This window comes from Porites lutea, chromosome 2, assembly GCF_958299795.1.
Source record: "Porites lutea chromosome 2, jaPorLute2.1, whole genome shotgun sequence".
Classification (NCBI taxonomy): domain Eukaryota; kingdom Metazoa; phylum Cnidaria; class Anthozoa; order Scleractinia; family Poritidae; genus Porites; species Porites lutea.
In genome coordinates, this window is record NC_133202.1 from 5,743,241 (window position 1) to 5,765,516 (window position 22,276).

Here is a 22,276-nt window from a genome sequence, read left to right on the forward strand (position 1 = left end):
TAAAAAAATAATCGATCACATTGTACGCCAGATACCAGCGGAGTGAAAACAAATAGAGACCTTTTTGAAGCTACAGTAGCGCAAGTTAACAATAAGGTTGCCACTTTCCCAGAAGAAAGATCAACTGCGAGCAGTCTCTTAACAGTCGAAGGAGAAAAAGTTTTTTTTTTTTTCACGCACACAACTAAGAACTGCAGCGTGGAAGAATAAGGTTTGACAGCACCTGTAGCATGTTTGCTTGGCCATCATTCCCGAAGGATCCAGAAGAACTCCCAACTTGAGCAGTCCAGCTCTCAAGCAGACGCTCCTCACGCGTTCCTTCATCACGAGATGGATTGCGTGACGATCCAGAATGGAAGCTAGCAAACACATTGAAACTGAGTTCATTCAGGCTGCAGGCAGATCCAAAGGGGAATGACAATAACCTTTGTTCGGTGGCTTGCATTTAGTAAATAATTCCCCATGACTTCGCCAAACTTCTTGGTGCTGACCCCAAATGAGCTTAAATGCGGCAACTTTGGTTCGATATCAGTCGTCTTCCCAGGCCGGTCTTTGGATATATACATCATGGTTGAATGCCATATATTCGTCCACCCCGCGTGATCCTGGGATGAATGACTATATGGTATTCGGCCATGACCTGAATACCCTGAGATCTAAACTTGCTACAAGTCGACCTAACCCTTTTTGAAAACCTTGACCGGCAGTCGAGCTGAAAAAAGTTCTGAGTGTCACAAAACACGGTTTCGTCTTCTGAGCTTAGCGTAAACCAAACACTAGACTCAGGGGCGGATCCAGGATTTTTTTTAGGAGGGGGTGCACTCGTCTCTTGCTCTACTTCAACACCAATAAACCACATACTTTTTTTTTTTCAGAATACCAGTTGTATTAGAAAACCGCAGGTCATCTCAGGGGGGTGCACACCCCCTGCACCTTCCCCCTAGATCCGCCCCTGAGACTTGAGATCTATAAGGCATTTCAGGATCGCTTGACTTGTCTTAATCGACATATGATAGTTTAGATAAGCTAGAATCTTTCGATTTTGTGAAATTTACCGAGAATATGGGACTGCCGGTCATTTAGTGTTTTTAACACATTGACCGGTTACCGGCGATATAGCCACAGCGTCAAAAAAAAAGACACCAACAATATTAAAATAAACTCCATTTATTGAACATAAATAAAAAAATGTAAAATAAGTTATCGATTTGCCTCCAAATTTCATTTACAAACTATTAAAATGTTATTATTAATTAATTTATCAACGCATCCATTCATTCATATTTTGGGCATTTTGACGTATTATACACTTCCTATATTCTTCCTTGGAAGCTGAGAAATTTTAAAGTCAAAACTTTAGCCATCGCGTATTCCTATCAAAAATAAATATCATAAACAATTTCTTTTTCCCAATACATTTATTCGTTTTTTAAAACAATGTCAATTGCAAAGAACATGAAAGTTTTGCTGATGCAGTCTTTCATTCCGGTTTCGCTAGCACAAACCAAACGATAAAGCAAAACAGTAGCCTGCGAGCAAGCTCTCCTATTTGGGCGAGTGAAAAGTCTCGCAAGAACGCGCGAGCGAGCAGCGAAGCCGCGAGGGGAAGAGGAACCCCGACCCCTCGCTCGCGCGTTCTCGCGAGGCTCACTTCGCTTGCACAAATATACAGCTCTTGCAAAATTTTTCTAGCAGTCTTCAACTTGTGATGGTGGGTTATCAGGAGCGTGTGGGTCATCTTTCAGCCAGCGATGAAGATGTCCATTTATAAAATGCTTGAATTTTCTCATAACGACAGCACCTACCGTACAAAATCTGTCCGGCATTACCTGCAAAAGAGATGAAAAACATTAAGACAAATACTTGACAGTCCGGGAGAAAAGTATTTTGCCTTTTGTCTCTTTTCTTTAATAGTCAAATATTTACTTCGGAAGCGCACACATTTGGAAAGGAGCTGCCATTTTGGCGGGAAAAAGTAAGATACTTTCTTTAGTTGCTTCGTTGGTTTTGTCTTTTTTTTTTTGAGGCGCAAAGTCCCAATGCATCGAAAAATTTTGTCCAAAAGAAGACATTGGAATCAAAAGTCAAAATAGAGTTAACTTAAGCCTGAAAATACAGGGAACTTTTTGCAGAGCTACGTTTCAGTGGTTCCATTGCGACATGACCAGTAAAAGGTTGTACCGCCGCGAAACTCAAGTTCCGCTGTTTTCCCTGCTACAGTTAAGTTCTGCCCCAATCGAGACAAATTAAGGAAGATCAGAGGTTCCCTTTTAATAACAAAAGGCTTTAACTTGTCGTAAATGTGAAACATCTTTTGATAGAAAATCACCGTGGAACCGATTAGAAATTATTATAAAGGTGCTATTGATGAATCAATAGGCGAAACCCTAAAAATAATCAAGATCAATATTAGTTTCTGCCTTTTATGGAAAGCTGGAACCAATTTCAGTCATTTAGTTAAAGAAAAAAAACAAAAAGATGGAAAATATTGATCAACTCATTCACAGTTTTAACCCTTTAAGACCCAATATCCAAATACCAATTCTCCTGACTGATCTCCATACATTTCCTTAAGGAATTAGTTGGGAGAATTTGATAAAAGATCAAAGCATTTTTCCCTTTGTTGATCACTTTCTCAATTCTCATAACCTTTTCTCTTGATTGTGTATTAATACTGTTAGGAGAAATCTCTTGACTAAAATACCTAAGAGGGTTAATAAACAAAATAATGCTCTGGAAGGTGTTATTAGCTTACTTCAACTTCAAATTCCTCTAACCCAAGCTTTAGGACCCCTCGATAAACTGGCCTGTCTCTCGTAGCGTGGACGCCTCTACTTTCTATGTTATGGAGATACTCCAGTTGAAGATCTTTAATGAACTGTGACGTCACAGTCACGCCAACTTCACTGCCACTGTCAACTATAAACTGAATGAGTCCTGATGACTGAGCGTCTGAAAAACAAACAATTTTCATGTTCCAATTATCGGCAAACTACAGCAGGCCGACTAGTTTCATCCATTGTAAACCTAAAGGTGATATTAAACGAAGTGATTTGCAAAGACGTTTTTAAGAGCAACAATGTTGAAAAAATGTTGCAACAATTCGAAACAATGACGCAACAATGTCGTAACGCTGTGTTGCCTTTAAAAAGTCGCTGTGAATTGTCAAGTATAACATCGCCTTAAAACGAATTAGTCTCTAGGATCTGTTTTAAGAGTGTTTTGTTTTTATCACAAACTCAAAGTATCTTATCGCGGCTCATATCTTTCTATATTTTTTAACAAAAAAGTACCCTTTTGAATTAAGTTAATAAAACCTGTACATCCCTGATAATGCAGTTGAGACATTCTCACACAGCAAATGAAGGTAAACTATTTCAGAGATTATAGTTTTAATTTAACAATTGGCCTCCCAATTCCATTCTCTCTATTTGCTGAATGGGTAAGTGAACCAGCATACTTGGAGCAGCATACTTAGTGACTGACTTCCTGGTTGACTCACTGACTGTTTGACTGGCTGACTTGCTGGTGGCTGGAAAACTGGTTGACTATGCAACTGATTGACTGTCTGATTAACAGCCTGACTGCAGGAGCTCATGATTCTCCTGTTGACTGACTGGCTAAATGACCAACTGATTGATTGACTTTCTTGCTGACTCACTAATTCCCTGACTGTTTGACTGGCTTGGTGCTGGCTGGAAGAATGGTTGACTATGCAACTGATTGACAGCCTGACTGCAGGAGCCCATGACGCCCCTGTTGAATTACTGGCTAAAGGATCAACTTAGTGACTGACTTTCTGGCTGACTCACTGATTGTCTGACTGATAGATTGACTGACTGGCTTACTGTTGGCTGGAAGACTGGGTTGACTATACAACTAATTGACTGCTCATTGACAGCCTGACTGCAGGAGCTCAAGATGCTCCTATTGACTGACTGGCTTAATGACCAACTGATTAGCTGACCGCCTGGCTGACTAAGTGATTGCCTGACTGTTTGACTGGCTGATAGATTGACTGATTGGCTTGATGCTGGCTGGAAGACTGGTTGACTATGCAACTGATTGACTTTCTGACTGCAGGATCCCATGTTCCTGTTGGCTGACTGGCTAAATTACCAACTGATTGACTGACTTTCTGGCTTATTCACTCATTTTTATTGTTTCCCTCCATTACCACTACCACCACCAACACATTTCTATTGTTTTCACTCCTCCTATTGTTTTCCTACTAGACAGGTTATTTGAGTTTGGACTTTTTGCCCTGTCTTTGGCCTTTTTGGCCTGGGTCTAGCCTTTCTGACCTTTCAAAATATAACCTGTCTGGTAGGAAAACAATAGGAGGGGTGATGACCGAACTGACTGATTGACTTTCTGGCTGACTCACTGATTGTCTGACTGTCTAACTATTTGACTGGCTTGCTGATGGCAGGAAGACTGGTTGACTATGCAACTGATTGACTGATTGATTGACAGCCTGTCTGCAGGAGCTCATGATGCCCCTATTCACTGACTGGCTAAATGACCAACTTTGTGACTGACTTTCTGGCTGACTCAATGATTGCCTGTCTGTTTGACTGGCTGATAGACTGACTGACTGCATGGCTTCCTGCTGGCTGGTAGACTGGTTGACTATGCAACTGATTGACTTTCTGACTGCAGAAGCCCATGCTCCTGTTGGCTGACTGGCTAAATTACCAACTGATTGGCTGACTTTCTGGCTGACTCACTGATTGTCTGACTGTCTGACTGACTGACTTGCTACTGGCTGGAATGGAAGACTAATTGATTGACTCCCTGACAGACAGCCTGACTGCAGGAGCCCATAATGCCCCTGTTTCAGACCTGTTGATTGACTGGCTAAATGACCAACTGACTGACTGACTGACTTGCTAGCTAACTCACTGACTATGTGACTGTGGCTGATAGACTGTTTGACTGGAGCGCTGCTGGCTGACTGGTTGACTATGCAACTGACTGACAGTTAGTAACAAGTCAGTCCGGATTTCCTGGTAACAAGAGAGCCCAATCTGCCTTATGCCAGACTCTCTGAACAAGTGACACTCACTGAAATCTTGCTTGATGCCTGGCTTTAAAAACTGAATGATCAATGAATGATTGACTCTGCTTTAAGCCAACTGGATGGTACAGAACTTGAACAGCAGGCCAGTAGATAATTGATTGTCTGCTTATTTGTCTGGAGTTACTGACAAGCTGAGTTATACTGATTTGGCCAACTGACTGACTAACCAATTGACTGGGTCTTGTTTTACACGTGTGATCTGGTTAAAGCCTGTATTAGGCTAACATATGGCCGACTTGAATGGAAATATATGAAATGACTCATATTTTCAACTGACTGTTGAGTTTTCTGTAACAGGGGCCTTTTCTTAGCAATGGGAACAAAGAACATTATAAAATCAGTACACCCTACATACCCTCTCCAGTGCTGGACTTGAGAAAACCAGGGACGCAAAGGAAATCGAAGTTATTTCCTTCCATTTCTGTTGGCTGGCCCCAGTAACCTATTACCACCGCGGAAACACTCACATCATCAGGGCCGGAGATGTTTGAATTTAGAAACGATACTGCCGGTGGAAATAATAACAAAAACCATTATAAATAATTTCATCTTTCGTATTCTTCAGAATTTTGAGGTAGACCATTTTAAAATTCAGCATACTGGGACCAACACATGTTTGCAGTTTGGATACAAAATATTATCTAGGGTAGTTTTAAAAGACTGTAATTAAGTAAGCACCTCTATAAATAAACATTCACTTTGCTTGATTACGCTGAAGAAAGGCAGGATCATTGCTTTTTTGACTAACTTGTTAAAACCATATAAAACTAATTTTTATTAAAAAGCAATACTAAACACTAAATTTGCTTTAATTTATATGGTCTTATGATGGTTAAACATAAGCAAAAATTAAAACAACCTAAAGGGTATAAAAATGCATCGATTAGGCAGTCAGTACAGAACGGTGCAACTAAACGCTTCCGAGTCGGAGTTGTTCGTTGAAAGACTTGTTAGTATTTAAACAAAGAGTAAGGTGGCTTTTAATGATTTTGCATTGATAGAAAGAAGGACGAAAGTGAGCAACAAATCAGGCAGAATTGATTCAACAGTTGTTGAAGATAAATACCTGAGAGCTATAAAATACCAGAGACTAAAAGGTTTTAAACCAAGCGCTATTAACGAGAGTTGTGCTCGAACAACAAATTCATTCCGGAATCATGTTTCTCTTTGCGTTTTTTAAACCAAGCATGCTAGACTAACACAGATAAAGCAAAAGCAAAACTGAATGATTTCCGTTTAAAATTTATATTTAAGTTCCAACAGACAGCACGATCATATCGCATCTCGATATAGCTTAACACTCGCAAAAAACGTATGTTTAAATACTGTGTAATTACTAAATAGTCCGTCACGCGAAAAGGTAAGAACTTAAAAGCTGCCCCGTCTCAAACTGAATACTGTACCCTTCACAATGGTCTAATTACAGAGAGAGTTAATCTATACCAAAGAAATTACATGTATTGTTTGAGCAAACTCAGATCATGGCACCGTCATTGGTGCTTGGGTTCCCGAAAGTAAATTCTCAAAACGGGGCACCGAATCTGACGTTTTTAAGCAACTAAACTTCCATGTTGGTTTAGGACAACTACATAATGAAAATGTTTTTTAAAAACCTATACGTTCCCTGGGTTTACTGATACAAAACTAACTGTAAATACTTCTTCTAATCGTCCTTTGTCGACTCCTCTTCCTCTGGCGCAAAAAATAAACGAGTATGCATATACTAGGGCAATAAATTGTGGCTAATTCATAATAAATTTATCACCGTGTTGCAGAATTGAAAAACAAGCCCTTCAGCGATTTACACAGTCAACTAGAAAAAACAAAATGAATCAGTGCGCGGGGAGGGTTAGCAAAGCGCGCTCAGCTAGCTCGAGCACGTGGTCAGCGAATAGCGAGAAAACCAAAACCTGTTAAAAATTTAATATTTTAGAAGAGAATATTTTGAAAAAACTTTCTTCATGAAATTATTATGAAAAAGCAGTAATTCCTGCTTGTGTCTTCATTTAAAAAATGCAGAGCCTTATAGGATACAACCTGAGGATGCAGGTTGTTTGGAAGAAAGACATTAAGGGTCCAAGATCCCCAATTACATAAAAAGCATATTTTTTATCTGCAAATCTGAAATTATAAAGTGTATTCCAGTTGCCCTCTGCTTACAACCATGAATTAGTTATACCTGATGCAACCGAAGAGGTGAAATTAGCAGTGGCCTACTTAAAATGAAACGTAACTTTTAAGAGGATAGCTTATAAAAGGGTTCGAGAACACAGACAGGTATTAAAGTCAATCAGATTTAACTTTGCTCGCGTGCTTTCATCAATTAACATGTTTCTTCGCAATCCACTGGCAATCTTTCGGAGAAAAAAAAAACGTTTATGCTTCAAAAATTGCCTTTCAAAGCCGCACAATGGCTAAGTATTTTAATCTCTTTGATGTAAAGGGGAACCCCCGTTAGTAACGATCTAATGTGTTTCTTGATGATGAGCAATATTCCTTGTATTTTGTTTAGGTGTTTAGATTGTGGCATGACCTTAGGTTTCCCTTTCTTTTAGCTTCGTTTTCTCCTGATCGGCAAATTGATTCCCTTAGCCTAGGAGTTGCAGTCAGAGGGAGGAAAAAATGCTATTAAAGCTTACATATTGGCCAACGCTGTAACTTCAAATGCTTCGGCTGAAGAATCTTGTAACATTTAAAATAAGCCGTTACGTTTTCAACTTCGGTCCCAGCTAGTTAGACAAAATGCTATTTACATGTAAACATTTACCTGCATTTTTAATTCTTTTTCGATGTCCCGGGATCATGACTTCTAATGCATCTAGGAGGTCATCTGAAATCTCATGGGCCCTTAGGTCTTTAACAGTATGGATGCCCTCTCTTTTAAATTCGTTGATGTAAGAATCCAACTCCATGTGATTCAGCCATACTTCTATATCCAGTTCAGAAGCTGATGGGTATAAAAAAAATATATTTTTACCATGTTCACCGTCACAAGCCGGGAATTTTGTTAGGAGCCGGGCAATCAGACAGTCCAACTCAATAAACTTACTAACAAACAATAGATCGAGGAGCCTGAGGATCGTACGTTAGGAAATACACAGGGCAATATTATTGTAGGCAACAAATAAAACATTATTTTTAGGGTGAAAATCAATACGACATACTGTGCATAAATTTCGTGGTGTAGAGGTCATACAGATAGATGTTTGATTTCCTACCTGCTTGCAAAATTTTTTCCCTGTCCTCTTTGTCTGTGAGACTTATCAAATTCAAGTCCTCCTCGTTTAAAAGACACAAATCAAGAGCAGTTTGGTAGCCTTGACCAACAAGTCTTCCGCTATATTTTTCGAGGTTAATTTTTTCCAAAAATGTTTTTACAACGTTTCCAGACTCTGCCATCGCAGAGAAAACGAAGTGAAAATGGCTTTACTTTTCGATTCCAAGCGCCCTTATATAAATGTAAAAATATATTACCTCTGATTGGTTTTGAACTGCTTCCAATTGTTTCTGATTGGCTGATTTTAATAGAATATTCTTGCGAGGGAAATTTTTGTCACGAAGGGCAAAGCGACGCTACACTTGTTTGAACTTGCCCTCATCCAAGCCCTTCATGCCATTGTTTATGTAAAGACGTCACTGCCGCAGAAACTCAAGATGGCGGCTGTATTGGGTTGTTTTGGTGGTGTTTGTTCAAACTTGCCTTCAGGACTATTTCTCCAACATTCAGTACCCGGTTAAGTAACCAAAAACAGTTAATTACATACAACGAACGTACCTTTTTAAGCATAAAGTCGGTAAGTTGTCATCCTTTTTTTCCCCTGCAGCTAGTTTGTGCTATCTGGAATTGCAGTAGCTACTGAGTTCGTGTTAAACAATAATTTATCCCCTTGATCTCAAACAAATATCCGCTTTGGAGGCAAAGAAATACACATTCACGCACCCATGGTTGTACACATTGTACACAGCTGTGTCTGATAAGTCCAACTAGCAAGTTAATTGCTATCCGATTCCACAAACATGGCCATTACTGCCATTGCGGTTGCAATGGGCGCCGCGAGACTTCGACCGTTGGTGTAGCCTTTGCATTTCCGATTGACGCTAAAGAATTGTATTTTATAATGTATTGCCGGAAATCTAAGTCGCAGGTTATAGCTTTATTTTGGCTCTTGTTGAAAAATATAAGTAATTGCATTCTTATAGAACTAAATGTTTACAAAGCGGATTTCATTGAATGTTTAAGTTATGTAATTGCTATCATGTGATTGGCTGAATATATAATCTGGTGGGTCCTTCACAACCAGTCATAATATTTATTTTGAAATGTGAACAGCCAACTACTGCGTATAAAATGACAATGAGCGGAAAATACATTACAGTGGAAAATAAATGGCCGCAAATATCTGAAAAATAAAATAATAATTTTAGCCAGCATCCTTTTCACACGTCAGTAGATTTTCATGGTAATTTTAATTTGCTAAAGCAGGGTTTTGCATATTTACTTCTTCATAAACTTTGAAATATATTTTGTGACCTTCGTAATTAAAGCCAGCATCCTTTTCACACTTCAGTAGATTTTCATGGGAATTTCACATGCACGGGTATTATATAAATTATAAACTTAATTGGTGCTATTTACATAAGACATATAAAGTAAGGTTTGGCATATTTGTCACATAAACTTTAAAGTTTTCATGCCTGCATCCTTTTCACACTTCAGTAGAGTTTCATGGGAATTTCACTTGCATGGATATTGTAAACTTAAAGGAGCTGTGTCACGAAAGAGACAGGAGCTTTATCACAGGGATTTCTGGCATCAATTGTGTTTATGTCGCTTTCTAGCCACCATATTGGTGTCCCTTGGCAAAGCTGTTAACACATTTATCTTCTCAGATTCTGGACTTAATCTATTGAATGGTACTAATATAAGTTTTATTTTTGATAGCATGAGAGTGAAAACCAGCAAAATATTGTCCACCCAAATGATTTCAGAAATCTCTGTGTCAAAAATTAAAAATGCTGAGTACTGTTCCTGCCTCTTGCTTACAATGATTATTGAGAGGATAATATTCTGTCCCCTCTTGTGTATATATGTGAACAACATTTTTCTTCTCTTTCAGGCCTTGCATAATTCATAGAGTGCACCTTGGGCTTGCTGTTGGAAGTATTTCTGCTAATCAGTAGCCTTCAAAACTTCAACAGTTAACGCCATCAACCAGTGTTATAGTCATATTCTTTGTAACCCTCACTAACTAAGATATTTCAAGTTGTTAAATTTGTCAAAGGTAAGCAACATGCCAGGAGATGAATTTTTAAGGACGGAATTTTAGTTCAGAAAGCAAAAGAAAAAAATAACTGTGTTGAGTTTACACCCTTCATTATAACTTAGCCATGATTATGTCACTCTTATTAACCCACCTTTTTAAAAAATTTTTGATCATATGTTTCTTGTCATCTAACAAAGTGATGAGAGACATATATGGCAAATTAAAAAATCCTTTTTAAAAGAATTTTTTTTTTTTGAGAAGTGCTGCTGTGTCAATTAGATGATGATTTTCAACAGTTGTCCAAGCTTCTGGAGAAACTGGCAGCACTGCATCAGCTCACCTTAAAGGGTTAATGTCATGAGGCTATTGCTGTTTTTGGTCAATTCTTGCTTGAGTCATTACCTAGTGCCTTAATGTATGTAGAAAATGCTCCTGTAGTGTTATGAAGAAGATATCAAACAACTTTCTTCATAGAGCACTAGCCGTAATACTTTTTTGTTGACTTTTGCCAGCATAGCATTAAAAGTTGAAAAAAAAACTGGCCCAATTGTCTTAATCCATGTCCTGACCTGTCCTTCCTTGCCATCCATAGTGAGGGGAAACAGGTTTCAAGTCCTAAATGTAGTCTTAAATAACAAAACTGGGGATCATTTTACGTTTCTGGGAAACTGCCCACCTACCCCTCCCCTAAGCCAGCATTTTGCCCTAAGTGAGGAGAGAGTGTTAATGTTGTCTTAGGGGAGGGGTAGGTGAACAGCTTCCCGGAAACGTAAAATGGTCCAAAACTGGACCATTATTTGTGGAATTTATTTCAAATTAATACAAAGACATGTTTTAGATATTTTTTGAAAAGATAGCAAATACAGTAAAAACCCACGACTGAGAGCCTGTCAGGCTAAAATAATTTTAGCCTTTTAAATTATTTACCACTTAGGCCCCCTCTATACAAGAACCTGTTTAGCCTAAAATTTGGAACAGGTTCTTGTTTTCTAAAATGTTTAATGGTGCCTTATTACTCCAACTGCAATATATTGTGATGCTATACTGGTTTTACCTAAGGAATGAGCTGAATACCACTAAATACTCTAAGCTACCATGTATCTTTCTCTTTAGAAAATAAGAACCTATTTAAGAACCTAAATAACTGTTTAGGCTAACTTGGCAAAAGGCAGGTTCTTAGTCATGGGTTTTTACTGTGGCGTAGCATAGCTCCTTTAGAAATTTTTAAATCCTGTGTAAATAAATGTTACTACTACTTCTTTGGCAAATTGCACCAGTCTTTCACAAATTAGTAATAAAAGTGGGAACAAAAGAAGAGTCGTTTATGGTTAATTTTATTTCCGTAGCATGAGTATCAGGGCTTAAAACGTCCTCTCCTCTAAGCCCTGAGGAAGGCCTGTAACTCCAGATATCCAGTACCTGGCTGGAGCTGCTCACTGATTGGTTAAACCGGTGAATAGTAGACCAATGACAGAGTCGCTTCAGTGAGATACTGATGACCGTTATAATCACTGAACAAGGCGTCAGATTGGATGTATTGCATTGTTTTCCCGTCTAAGAGAAGTAAAAAGATACAATATTAATTAAGGCTTTTTTTTTTGGTCTTAGTGATTGATGGTGTACCGGTACTGGTTATTTATTCAAACCCGGAAGAAGGAGGCACCGGGGACTCGGGGGAGGGGGAGGGGGGATTTGAAGGTCTGTAGCTTAACTTCTGCTTTCAAGCCCTGGGCTTATTTAACTTCCAAAGGGCTTTAGGAGGGCTTATAAATGGGAGGGGGGGGGGGGGGCTTATTACCAGACTAAAAGAAGCGTTTCGAATCAAGCTACATAGCAGTGCTAGCATTTGATGCATCAGAAGCTAAAAAGATATAAGTTTATTAAAAGTTTTAGATCTGACTTATAAAGGATTTATAGCTCAGGACATTTTAAATAAAAGTTGGTTCACGGTTTGAATCTTTAAGGGCATCTTCCAGCCGACAATGTCTTTGATCAAGTGAACAATTTCAATTCCATTTTAATTTCCATATTTTTGCAAAAGTGTACAGGTAATGAACAATAAATCGAACATTTACGACCGAAAATATATTAAGCTTATTTACAATCGTTTCTTCAACCTCCCGCGTTAGTGAAAATTGTTGGAAAACTTTTGCGGATGAAATTCAGGCTATTGCAGAAGTTATGATTACGATCATCGAACCGAACTAATTGTGCAAATTAGATCGATATATTTTTGCATTGAAACTTGCATTGGCGAAAATATCAACTGAAAGTCTTATAATAGAATCATTAAGCTTTCAACAAGCTATATCATTGTGAAATACATACGTGTTGGACTTGTTCTAGAACGCTTTCTTCCTCGCGGTGTCGAAGGAGCAGACATCTTGGGCGCTTTCCATTTAGTCAAAATTTCCGGAATTTCCGTTTCGGAGGTAAATGGAACACGTTTCGTCGGTTCATTCCACTGGAAAATTCCCAGAAAAAGTGGAAAGTCTAAAAAGGTGGGCTCGTTTTTCCGGTTGGAATTTCCGAACGGAATGTCGTGTTCATTTTCGTTTCTCGTAGTTTGTACCAGTTCCAGGTCCACCGTCGGGCACCGCGACGTACCGGGGTTTACGACCAAATGGAACAACTTTTTACCAATCGGAAATTCCACTTTTGCTCCCATCAAAATTTCCGGTTTTTTTTCCTAAATGGAAAGCGCCCCTTGTTTCCTCGCTAAAGTGTCAAAAAGCGCGGGAAATCAGTCAGGTGATAGAGAGGCTCGCAACGAATTCTGCCTTTTTTCTTCTTTTCTGGTTCTTTTCGATTCTTGGCAAGATGAGGTTTTGAACATTGCAAAAATTGGACTGTTGAATCGCACTTTTAACTCACACGCAAAGGGTCAGGTTCTTTGTCTTCTGAGGAAAATATGGCACCACGTCGATGTACGTCGACCATGATCGCCGAAACATATGGAATCTTAAGCGTGTAGAGATGATAATCCGACGAAAAGTGGTTTACATTTTTGTATTATTAAAAAAATATCGATCACTCTGTGCGCAACACCAAAAACCAACGGGGTGAAAACAGATAGAGACCTTTTTAAAAATGACCTTAAAAGACACCAGTAGCTACAGTAGCGCAAGTTAACAATAAGAAGAAGTTTTTTCACGCACACAACTAAGAACTGCAGCGTGGAAGAATACGGTTTGACAGCAGATGTAGCATGGTCGCTCGGCCATCAATCCCGAAGGATCCAGAAGAACACCCAACTTCCAGCAGTCCAACTCCCAAGAAGAAACTCCTCACGTAGACTGCTAGCCTACATAGCAAGCGTTTCCGCGCGAGTTTGTCGAGAAAGTTGGGACGAGAGCAAAAAAAAAAGGAATACAGTTTTTCCAATCGCCTGGAACGTGTTCTATTAGAGAACAAAGTAATTTTACAAATCTGGTAATCCAGGGGTAACCTGTTAGTCATACTTCTATTTTGACGAGCTGTCAATTTACAAATCAACCGAACCGTGAAATATAAAGGGGCGTTTTCCAGAATCGTGGGGCTTCCGGGCAAGCCTTCCCTCTTCTCTCCTCCCCCTTCCATTTTTTTTTTGCTCCCGCTTTAACTTTTGCGCTATAACTCGACTGGAAACGCTTGCTACGCAGGCTAGTAGACTGCGAGCAGTCTCTCTTTTCCTTCAGATTTAGTGTGAGCAGTGCACGTGCGCGGGAGCGGCGAAGCCGCGAGACGCGCGAATCGCGCCATCAGTCACGCGCGTGGCTATTTGCGTGTCTCGCGTCTTGCTCGACGGACTACGGAAAAAAGAGAGGCTGCTCGTAGTCTACTCCTCACGCGTTCCTTCATCACGGGATGGATTGCGTGACGATCCAGAATGGAAGCTAGCAAACACATTGAAACTGAGTTCATTCAGGCTGCAGGCAGATCCGGAGGGGAATGTCAATAACCTTTGTTCGGTGGCTTGCATTTAGTAAAAATTCCCCAGGACTTCGCCAAACTTCTTGGTGCTGACCCCAAATGAGCTTAAATGCGGCAACTTTGGTTCGATATCAGTCGTCTTCCCAGGCCGGTCTTTGGATATATACCTCATGGCTGAATGCCATATATTCGTCCACCCCACGTGATCCTGGGGTGAACGACTATATGGTATTCATTCATGACGTATATATCCTCAGATCATTCCCGAAGGATGAGTGCGGGCTCATGTTCCTGAAGTGCGGCTGGTAATGGTAAAATGTTCGCAAGGATCCTCTTGATCCTCATTTATCTGGCAGGCGTCAACACAAACGGTCTCCCTTCTCCCGTAATTATTGCACTGAAATTTTAGATGAAATCAGTCCCAGGTGTCATTGTACCGAATCGCGCAAAATTATATGCAAACCGGTTCCGGTTACCGGCCATATAGCCACAGCGTCAAAAAAAGACACCAACAATATTGAAATAAACTCCATTTATTGAACATAAATAAAAAAATGTAAAATAAGCTATCGATTTGGCTCCAAATTTCATATACAAACTATTATAATGTTATTATTAATTAATTTATCAACGCATCCATTCATTCATATTTTGGGCATTTTGACTTATTATACACTTCCTATCATATACTTCCTATAAGCTAGGAAGCTGAGAAATTTTAAAGTCAAAACTGGAGCCATCGCGTAAATAAATATCATAAACAATTTCTTTTTCCCAATACATTCATTCGTTTTCGAAAACAATGTCAATTGCAAAGAACATGAAAGTTTTGCTGATGCAGTCTTTCATTCCGGTTTCGCCAGCGGAACCAAACGATAAAGCAAAACAGTAACCTGCGAGCAAGCTCTCCTATTTGGGCGAGTAAAGCGAGTCTCGCGAGAGCGCGCGAGCGAGCGGCGAAGCCGGGAGCAGGGGAGGGGAAGAGAAACCCCGGCCCTTCGCTCGCGCGTTCTCGCGAGGCTCACGTCGCTTGCGCAAACAGGAGAGCTTGCTCGCAGGCTAGCAAAACAGCTACAGCTCTTGCAAAATTTTTTTTAGCAGTCTTCACCTTGTGATGGTGGGTTATCAGAAGCCTGTGGGTCATCTTTCAGCCAGCGATGAAGACGTCCGTTTATGAAATGCTTGAATTTTCTCATCACGACAGCACCTACCGTACAAAATCTGTCCGGCATTACCTGCAAAAGAGATAAAAAACATTTAGACAAACACTTGACAGTCTGGGAGAAAAGTATTTTGCCTTTTGTCTCTTTTCTTTAATAGTCAAATATTTACTTCGGAAGCGCACACATTTGGAAAGGAGCTACCGTTTTGGCGGGTAAAAAGTAAGATACTTTCTTTAGTTACTTTGTTGATTTTGTCTTTTGTTTTTTTGAGGCGCAAAGTCTCCATGCATCGAAACATTAATTGTCCAAAAGAAGACACTGGAATCAAAAGTCAGAATAGAGTTAACTTAATCCTGAAAATACAGGGAACTCTTTGCAGAGCTACGTTTCAGTGGTTCCATTGCGAGATGACCAGTAAAAGGTTGTACCGCCGCGAAACTCAAGTTCCGCTGTTTTCCCTGCTACAGTTAAGTTCTGCCCCAATCGAGACAAATTAAGGAAGATCAGAGGTTCCCTTTTAATAACAAAAGGCTTGTCGTAAATGTGAAACATCTTTTGATAGAAAATCACCCTGGAACCGATTAGAAATTATTATAAAGGTGCTATTGATGAAACAATAGGCGAAACCCTAAAAATAATCAAGATCAATATTAGTTTCTGCCTTTTATGGAAAGCTGGAACCAATTTCAGTCATTTAGTTAAAGAAAAAAAACAAAAAAAGATGGAAGATATTGATCAACTCATTCACAGTTTTAACCCTTTAAGACCCAATATCCAAATACCAATTCTCCTGACTGATCTCCATACATTTCCTTAAGGAATTAGTTGGGAGAATTTGAAAAAAGATCAAAGCATTTTCCCTTTGTTGATCACTTTCTCAATTCTCATAACCTTTTCTCTTGATTGTGTATTAATACTGTTAGGAGAAATCTCTTGGCTAAAATACCTAAGAGGATTAATAAACAAAATAATACTCTGGAAAGTGTTATTAGCTTACTTCAACTTCAAATTCCTCTAACCCAAGCTTTAGGACCCCTCGATAAACTGGCCTGTCTCTCGTAGCGTGGACGCCTCTACTTTCTATGTTATGGAGATACTCCAGTTGAAGATCTTTAATGAACTGTGACGTCACAGTCACGCCAACTTCACTGCCACTGTCAACTATAAACTGAACGAGTCCTGATGACTGAGCGTCTGAAAAACAAACAATTTTCATATTCTTATTACCGGAAAAGTACAGCAGGCCGACTAGTTTCATCTATTGTAGACCTAAACGTGATATTAAACGAAGTGATTTGCAACGACGTTTTTAAGAGCAACGATAATGTTGGAAAAATGTTGCAACAATTCGAAACAATGTCGTAACGCTGTGTTGCCTTTAAAAAGTCGATGCGAATTGTCAAGTATAACATCGCCTTAAAACGAGTTAGTCTCTATGATCTGGTTTAAGAGTGTTTTGTTTTTATCACAAACTCAAAGTATCTTATAGCTCATATCTTTCTACATTTTTTACCAAACAAGTACCCTTTTGAATTAAGTTAATAAAACCTGTACATCCCTGATAATGCAGTTGAGACATTCTCACACAGCAAATGAAGGTAAACGATTTCAGAGAGTATAGTTTTAACCATTGGCCTCCCAATTCAATTCTCTCTATTTGCTGGATGGGTAAGTCAACCAGCAGACTTGGAGCAGCATACTTAGTGACTGACTTCCTGGTTGACTCACTGACTGTTTAACTGGCTTGCTACTGGCTGTAAGACTGGTTGACTATACAACTGCAGGAGCTCATGAAACTCCTGTTGACTGACTGCCTTAATGACCAACTTAGTGACTGACTTCCTGGCTGACTCACTGACTGTTTGACTGGCTGACTTGCTGGGGGCTGGAAAACTGGTTGACTATGCAGCTGATTGACTGCCTGATTAACAGCCTGACTGCAGGAGCTCGTGATTCTCCTGTTGACTGACTGGCTAAATGACCAAATGATTGATTGACTTTCTTGCTGACTCACTAATTGCCTGATTGTTTGACTGTTTGACTGGCTTGGTGCTGGCTGGAAGACTGGTTGACTATGCAACTGATTGACAGCCTGACTGCAGGAGCCCATGATGCCCCTGTTGACTTACTAGCTAAAAAATCAACTTAGTGACTGACTTTCTGGCTTACTCACTGATTGTCTGACTGATAGATTGACTGACTGGCTTACTGTTGGCTGGAAGACTGGTTGACTATACAATTAATTGACTGCTGATTGACAGCCTGACTGCAGGAGCTCAAGATGTTCCTGTTGACTGACTGGCTTAATGACTAACTGATGGCCTGACTGTTTGACTGGCTGATAGATTGACTGATTGGCTTGATGCTGGCTGGAAGACTGGTTGACTATGCAACTGAATGACTTTCTGACTGCAGGATCCCATGCTCCTGTTGGCTGACTGGCTAAATTACCAACTGATTGACTGACTTTCTGGCTTACTCACTCATTTCTATTGTTTCCCTCCATTACCACCACCACCACCAACACATTTCTATTGTTTTCACTCCTCCTATTGTTCTCCTACCAGATAGGTTATTTGAGTTTGGACTTTTGCCCTGCTTTTGGCCTTTTTGGCCTGGGTCTGGCCTGTCTGACCTTCTAAATTTAACCTGTCTGGTAGGAAAAGAATAGGAGGGGTGATGACCGAACTGACTGATTGACTTTCTGGCTGACTCACTGATTGTCTGACTGTCTAACTGTTTGACTGGCTTGCTGCTGGCAGGAAGACTGGTTGACTATGCAACTGATTGACTGATTGATTGACAGCCTGACTACAGGAGTTCATGGTGCCCCTGTTCAATGACTGGCTAAATGACCAACTTTTTGACTGACTGACTGACTCACTGATTGCCTGTTTGTTTCACTGGCTGATAGATTGATTGACTGTATGGCTTGCTGCTGGCTGGAAGACTGGTTGACTATGCAACTGATTGACTTTCTGACTGCAGGATCCCATGCTCCTGTTGGCTGACTGGCTAAATTACCAACTGATTGACTGACTTTCTGGCTGACTCACTGATTGTCTGACTGTCTGACTGACTGACTTGCTACTGGCTGGAATGGAAGACTAATTGATTGACTGCCTGACAGACAGCCTGACTGCAGGAGCCCATAATGCCCCTGTTTCAGACCTGTTGATTGACTGGCTAAATGACCAACTGACTGACTGACTGACTTGCTAGCTAACTCACTGACTATGTGACTGTGGCTGATAGATTGTTTGACTGGAGTGCTGCTGGCTGACTGGTTGACTATGCAACTGACTGACAGTTAGTAACAAGTCAGTCAGGATTTCTTGGTAACAAGAGAGCCTAATTTGCCTTATGCCAGACTCTCTGAACAAGTAACACTCACTGAAATCTTGCTTGATGCCTGGCTTTAAAAACTGAATGATCAATGAATGATTGAATTTGCTTTTAATAGGCCAACTGGATGGTACAGAACTTGAAGAGCAGGCCAGTAGATAATTGACTGTCTGCTTATTTGTCTGGAGTTACTGACAAGCTGAGTTATACTGATTTGGCCAACTGACTGACTAACCAATTGACTGGGTCTTGTTTTACACATGTGACCCGGTTAAAGCCTGTATTAGGCTAACATATGGCCGACTTGAATGGAAATATATAAAATGACTCATATTTTGAACTGACTGTTGAGTTTTCTGTAACAGGGGCCTTTTCTTAGCAATGGGAACAAAGAACATTCTAAAATCAGTACACCCTACATACCCTCTCCAGTGCTGGACTTGAGAAAACCAGGGACGCAAAGGAAATCGTAGTTGTTTCCTTCCATTTCTGGTGGCTGGCCCCAGTAACCTATTACCACCGCGGAAACACTTTGTCTCACATCATCAGGGCCGGAAATGTTTAAATTTAGAAACGATACTGCCGGTGGAAATAATAACAAAAACCATGATAAATAATTTCATCCATCGTATTCTTCAGAATGTTGAGGTAGATCATTTTAAAATTCAGCATACTGGGACTAACACATGTTTGCAGTTTGGATACAAAATATTATCTAGAGTAGTTTTAAAAGACTGTAATTAAGTAAGCACCTCTATAAATAAACATTCACTATGCATGAATACGCCGAAGAAAGGCAGGATCATTGCTTTTTTGACTAACTTGTTAAAACCATATAAAACTAATTTTTATGAAAAAGCAATACTAAACACTAAATTTGCTTTAATTCATATGGTCTTATGATGGTTAAACATAGACAAAAGTTAAAACAACCTAAAGGGTATAAAAATGCATCGATTAGGCAGTCAGTACAGAACAGTGCAACTAAACGCTTCCGAGTCGGAGTTGTTCTTTGAAAGACTCGTTAGTATTTAAACAAAGAGTAAGATGGCTTTTAATGATTTTGTATTGCTAGAAAGAAGGACGAAACTGAGCAACAAATCAGGCAGAATTGATTCAACAGTTGTTGAAGATAAATACCTGAGAGCTATAAAATACCTGTGACTAAACCAAGTGCTACTAATGAGAGTTGTGTTCGAACAACAAATTCATTCCGGAATCATGATTCTCTTTTTGCGTTTTTTAAACCAAGCATGTTAGACTAACACAGATAAAGCAAAAGCAAAACTGAATAATTTGCGTTTAAAAGTTATATTCAAGTTCCAACAGAGAGCAGGCACGATCATATCGCATCTCGATATAGCTTAATACTCGCGAAAAACGTATGTTTAAATACTGTGTAATTACTAAATAGTCCGTCACGCGAAAAGATAAGAACTTAAAAGCTGCCCCGTTTCAAACTGAATACTGTACCCTTCACAATGGTGTAATTACAGAAAGAGTTAATCTATACCAAAGAAATTACATGTATTGTATGAGCAAACTCAGATCATGGCACCGTCATTGGTGCTTGGGTTGCCGAAAGTAAATTCTCAAAACGGGGCACAGAATCTGACGTTTTTAAGCAACTAAACTTCCATGTTGGTTTAGGACAACTACATAATGAAAATGGTTTTTAAAAGCCTATACGTTCCCTTGGTTTACTGATACAAAACTAACTGTAAATACTTCTTCTGATCGTCCTTTGTCGACTCCTCTTCCTCTGGCGCCAAAAATATACGAGTATGCTTATACTAGGGCGATAAATTGTGGCTAATTCATAATAAATTTATCATCATGTTGCAGAATTGAAAAACAAGTCCTTCAGCGATTTACACAGTCAACTAGAAAAATCAAAATGAATCAGTGCGCGGGGAGGGTTAGCAAAGCGCGCTCAGCTAGCTCGAGCACGTGTTCAGCGAATAGCGAGAAAACCAAAACCTGTTAAAAATTTAATATTTTAGAAGAGAATATTTTGAAAAAACTTTCTTCATGAAATTATTATGAAAAAGCAGTAATTCCTGCTTGTGTCTTCATTTAAAAAATGCAGAGCCTTATAGGATACAACCTGAGGATGCAGGTTGTTTGGAAGAAAGACATTAAGGGTCCAAGATCCCCAATTACATAAAAAGCATATTTTTTATCTGCAAATCTGAAATTATAAAGTGTATTCCAGTTGCCCTCTGCTTACAACCATGAATTAGTTATACCTGATGCAACCGAAGAGGTGAAATTAGCAGTGGCCTACTTAAAATGAAACGTAACTTTTAAGAGGATAGCTTATAAAAACGGTTTGAGAACACAGACAGGTATTAAAGTCAATCAGATTTAACTTTGCTCGCCTGCTTTCATCAATTGACATGTTTCGTCGCAATCCACTGGCAATCTTTCGGAGGAAAAAACGTTTATGCTTCAAAAATTACCTTTCAAAGCCGCACAATGGCTAAGTATTTTAATCTCTTTGATGTAAAGGGGAACCCCCGTTAGTGACGATCTAATTGTTTCTTGATGATGAGCAATATTCCTTGTATTTTGTTTAGGTGTTTAGATTGTGGCATGACCTTAGGTTTCCCTTTCTTTTAGCTTCGGTTTCTCCTGATCGGCAAATTGATTCCCTTAGCCCAGGAGTTGCAGTCAGAGGGAGGAAAAAATGCTATTAAAGGTTACATATTGGCCAACGTTGTAACTTCAAATGCTTCGGCTGAAGAATCATCTTGTAACATTTAAAATAAGCCGTTACGTTTTCAACTTCGATCCCAGTTAGTTAGACAAAATGCTATTTACATGTAAACATTTACCTGCAGTTTTAATTCTTTTTCGATGTCCCGGGATCATGACTTCTAATGCATCTAGGAGGTCATCTGAAATCTCATGGGCCCTTAGGTCTTTAACAGTATGGATGCCCTCTCTTTTAAACTCTTTGATGTAAGAATCCAATTTCATGTGATTCAGCCATACTGCGATATCCAGTTCAGAAGCTGATGGGTATAAAAAAAATATATTTTCACCATGTTCACTGTCAGAAGCCGGGAATTTTGATAGGAGCCGGGCAATCAGACAGTCCAACTCAATAAACTTGCTAACAAACAATAGATCGAGGAGCCTGAGGATCGTACGTTAGGAAATACACAGGGCAATATTATTGTAGGCAACAAATAAAACATTATTTTTAGGGTGAAAATCAATACGACATACTGTGCATAAATTTCGTGGTGTAGAGGTCATACAGATGGATGCTTGATCGCATGATTTCCTACCTGCTTGCAAAATTTTTTCCCTGTCCTCTTTGTCTGTGAGACTTATCAAATTCAAGTCCTCCTCGTTTAAAAGACACAAATCAAGAGCAGTTTGGTAGCCTTGACCAAAAAGTCTTCCGCTATATTTTTCGAGGTTAATTTTTTCCAAAAATGTTTTTACAACGTTTCCAGACTCTGCCATCGCAGAGAAAACGAAGTGAAAATGGCTTTACT

The 22,276-nt window shown here is 39.5% G+C and overlaps 2 protein-coding genes across 2 annotated transcripts; both read right to left on the reverse strand.

Annotated features, from left to right (window-relative positions):
• Window positions 1-1,151: 1,151 nt before the first annotated feature.
• LOC140927511 (uncharacterized) lies at window positions 1,152-5,542 on the reverse strand. Its single transcript, XM_073377172.1, has 3 exons — window positions 5,439-5,542; window positions 2,756-2,952; window positions 1,152-1,829 (listed from the first exon to the last, which is right to left on the reverse strand). The coding sequence occupies exons 1-3, from the start codon at window positions 5,500-5,502 to the stop codon at window positions 1,689-1,691; spliced, it is 402 nt and encodes a 133-aa protein (XP_073233273.1). The 5' UTR covers window positions 5,503-5,542; the 3' UTR covers window positions 1,152-1,688.
• Window positions 5,543-14,776: 9,234 nt separating this feature from the next.
• LOC140927512 (uncharacterized) lies at window positions 14,777-22,276 on the reverse strand. The gene is made up of 5 exons (XM_073377173.1): window positions 22,064-22,276; window positions 21,605-21,784; window positions 19,191-19,346; window positions 16,420-16,616; window positions 14,777-15,494 (listed from the first exon to the last, which is right to left on the reverse strand). Exons 1-5 carry the CDS (start codon window positions 22,242-22,244, stop codon window positions 15,354-15,356), a joined length of 855 nt encoding a protein of 284 aa, XP_073233274.1. The 5' UTR covers window positions 22,245-22,276; the 3' UTR covers window positions 14,777-15,353.

Bases quoted from the DNA above. Each gene is read 5' to 3' on its own strand.
- LOC140927512 (XM_073377173.1), bottom strand. From the start codon at position 22,244: ATGGCAGAGTCTGGAAACGTTGTAAAAACATTTTTGGAAAAAATTAAC. The intron at 21,785-22,063 runs GTAGGAAATCAT...TATACCCATCAG, and splicing joins GGAAAAAATTTTGCAAGCAG to CTTCTGAACTGGATATCGCA. The intron at 16,617-19,190 runs GTATGTAGGGTG...TTTGTTTTTCAG, and splicing joins CAAGTCCAGCACTGGAGAGG to ACGCTCAGTCATCAGGACTC.
- LOC140927511 (XM_073377172.1), bottom strand. From the start codon at position 5,502: ATGGAAGGAAATAACTTCGATTTCCTTTGCGTCCCTGGTTTTCTCAAG. The intron at 2,953-5,438 runs GTATGTAGGGTG...TTTGTTTTTCAG, and splicing joins CAAGTCCAGCACTGGAGAGG to ACGCTCAGTCATCAGGACTC. The intron at 1,830-2,755 runs GTAAGCTAATAA...TCTCTTTTGCAG, and splicing joins TAGAGGAATTTGAAGTTGAA to GTAATGCCGGACAGATTTTG.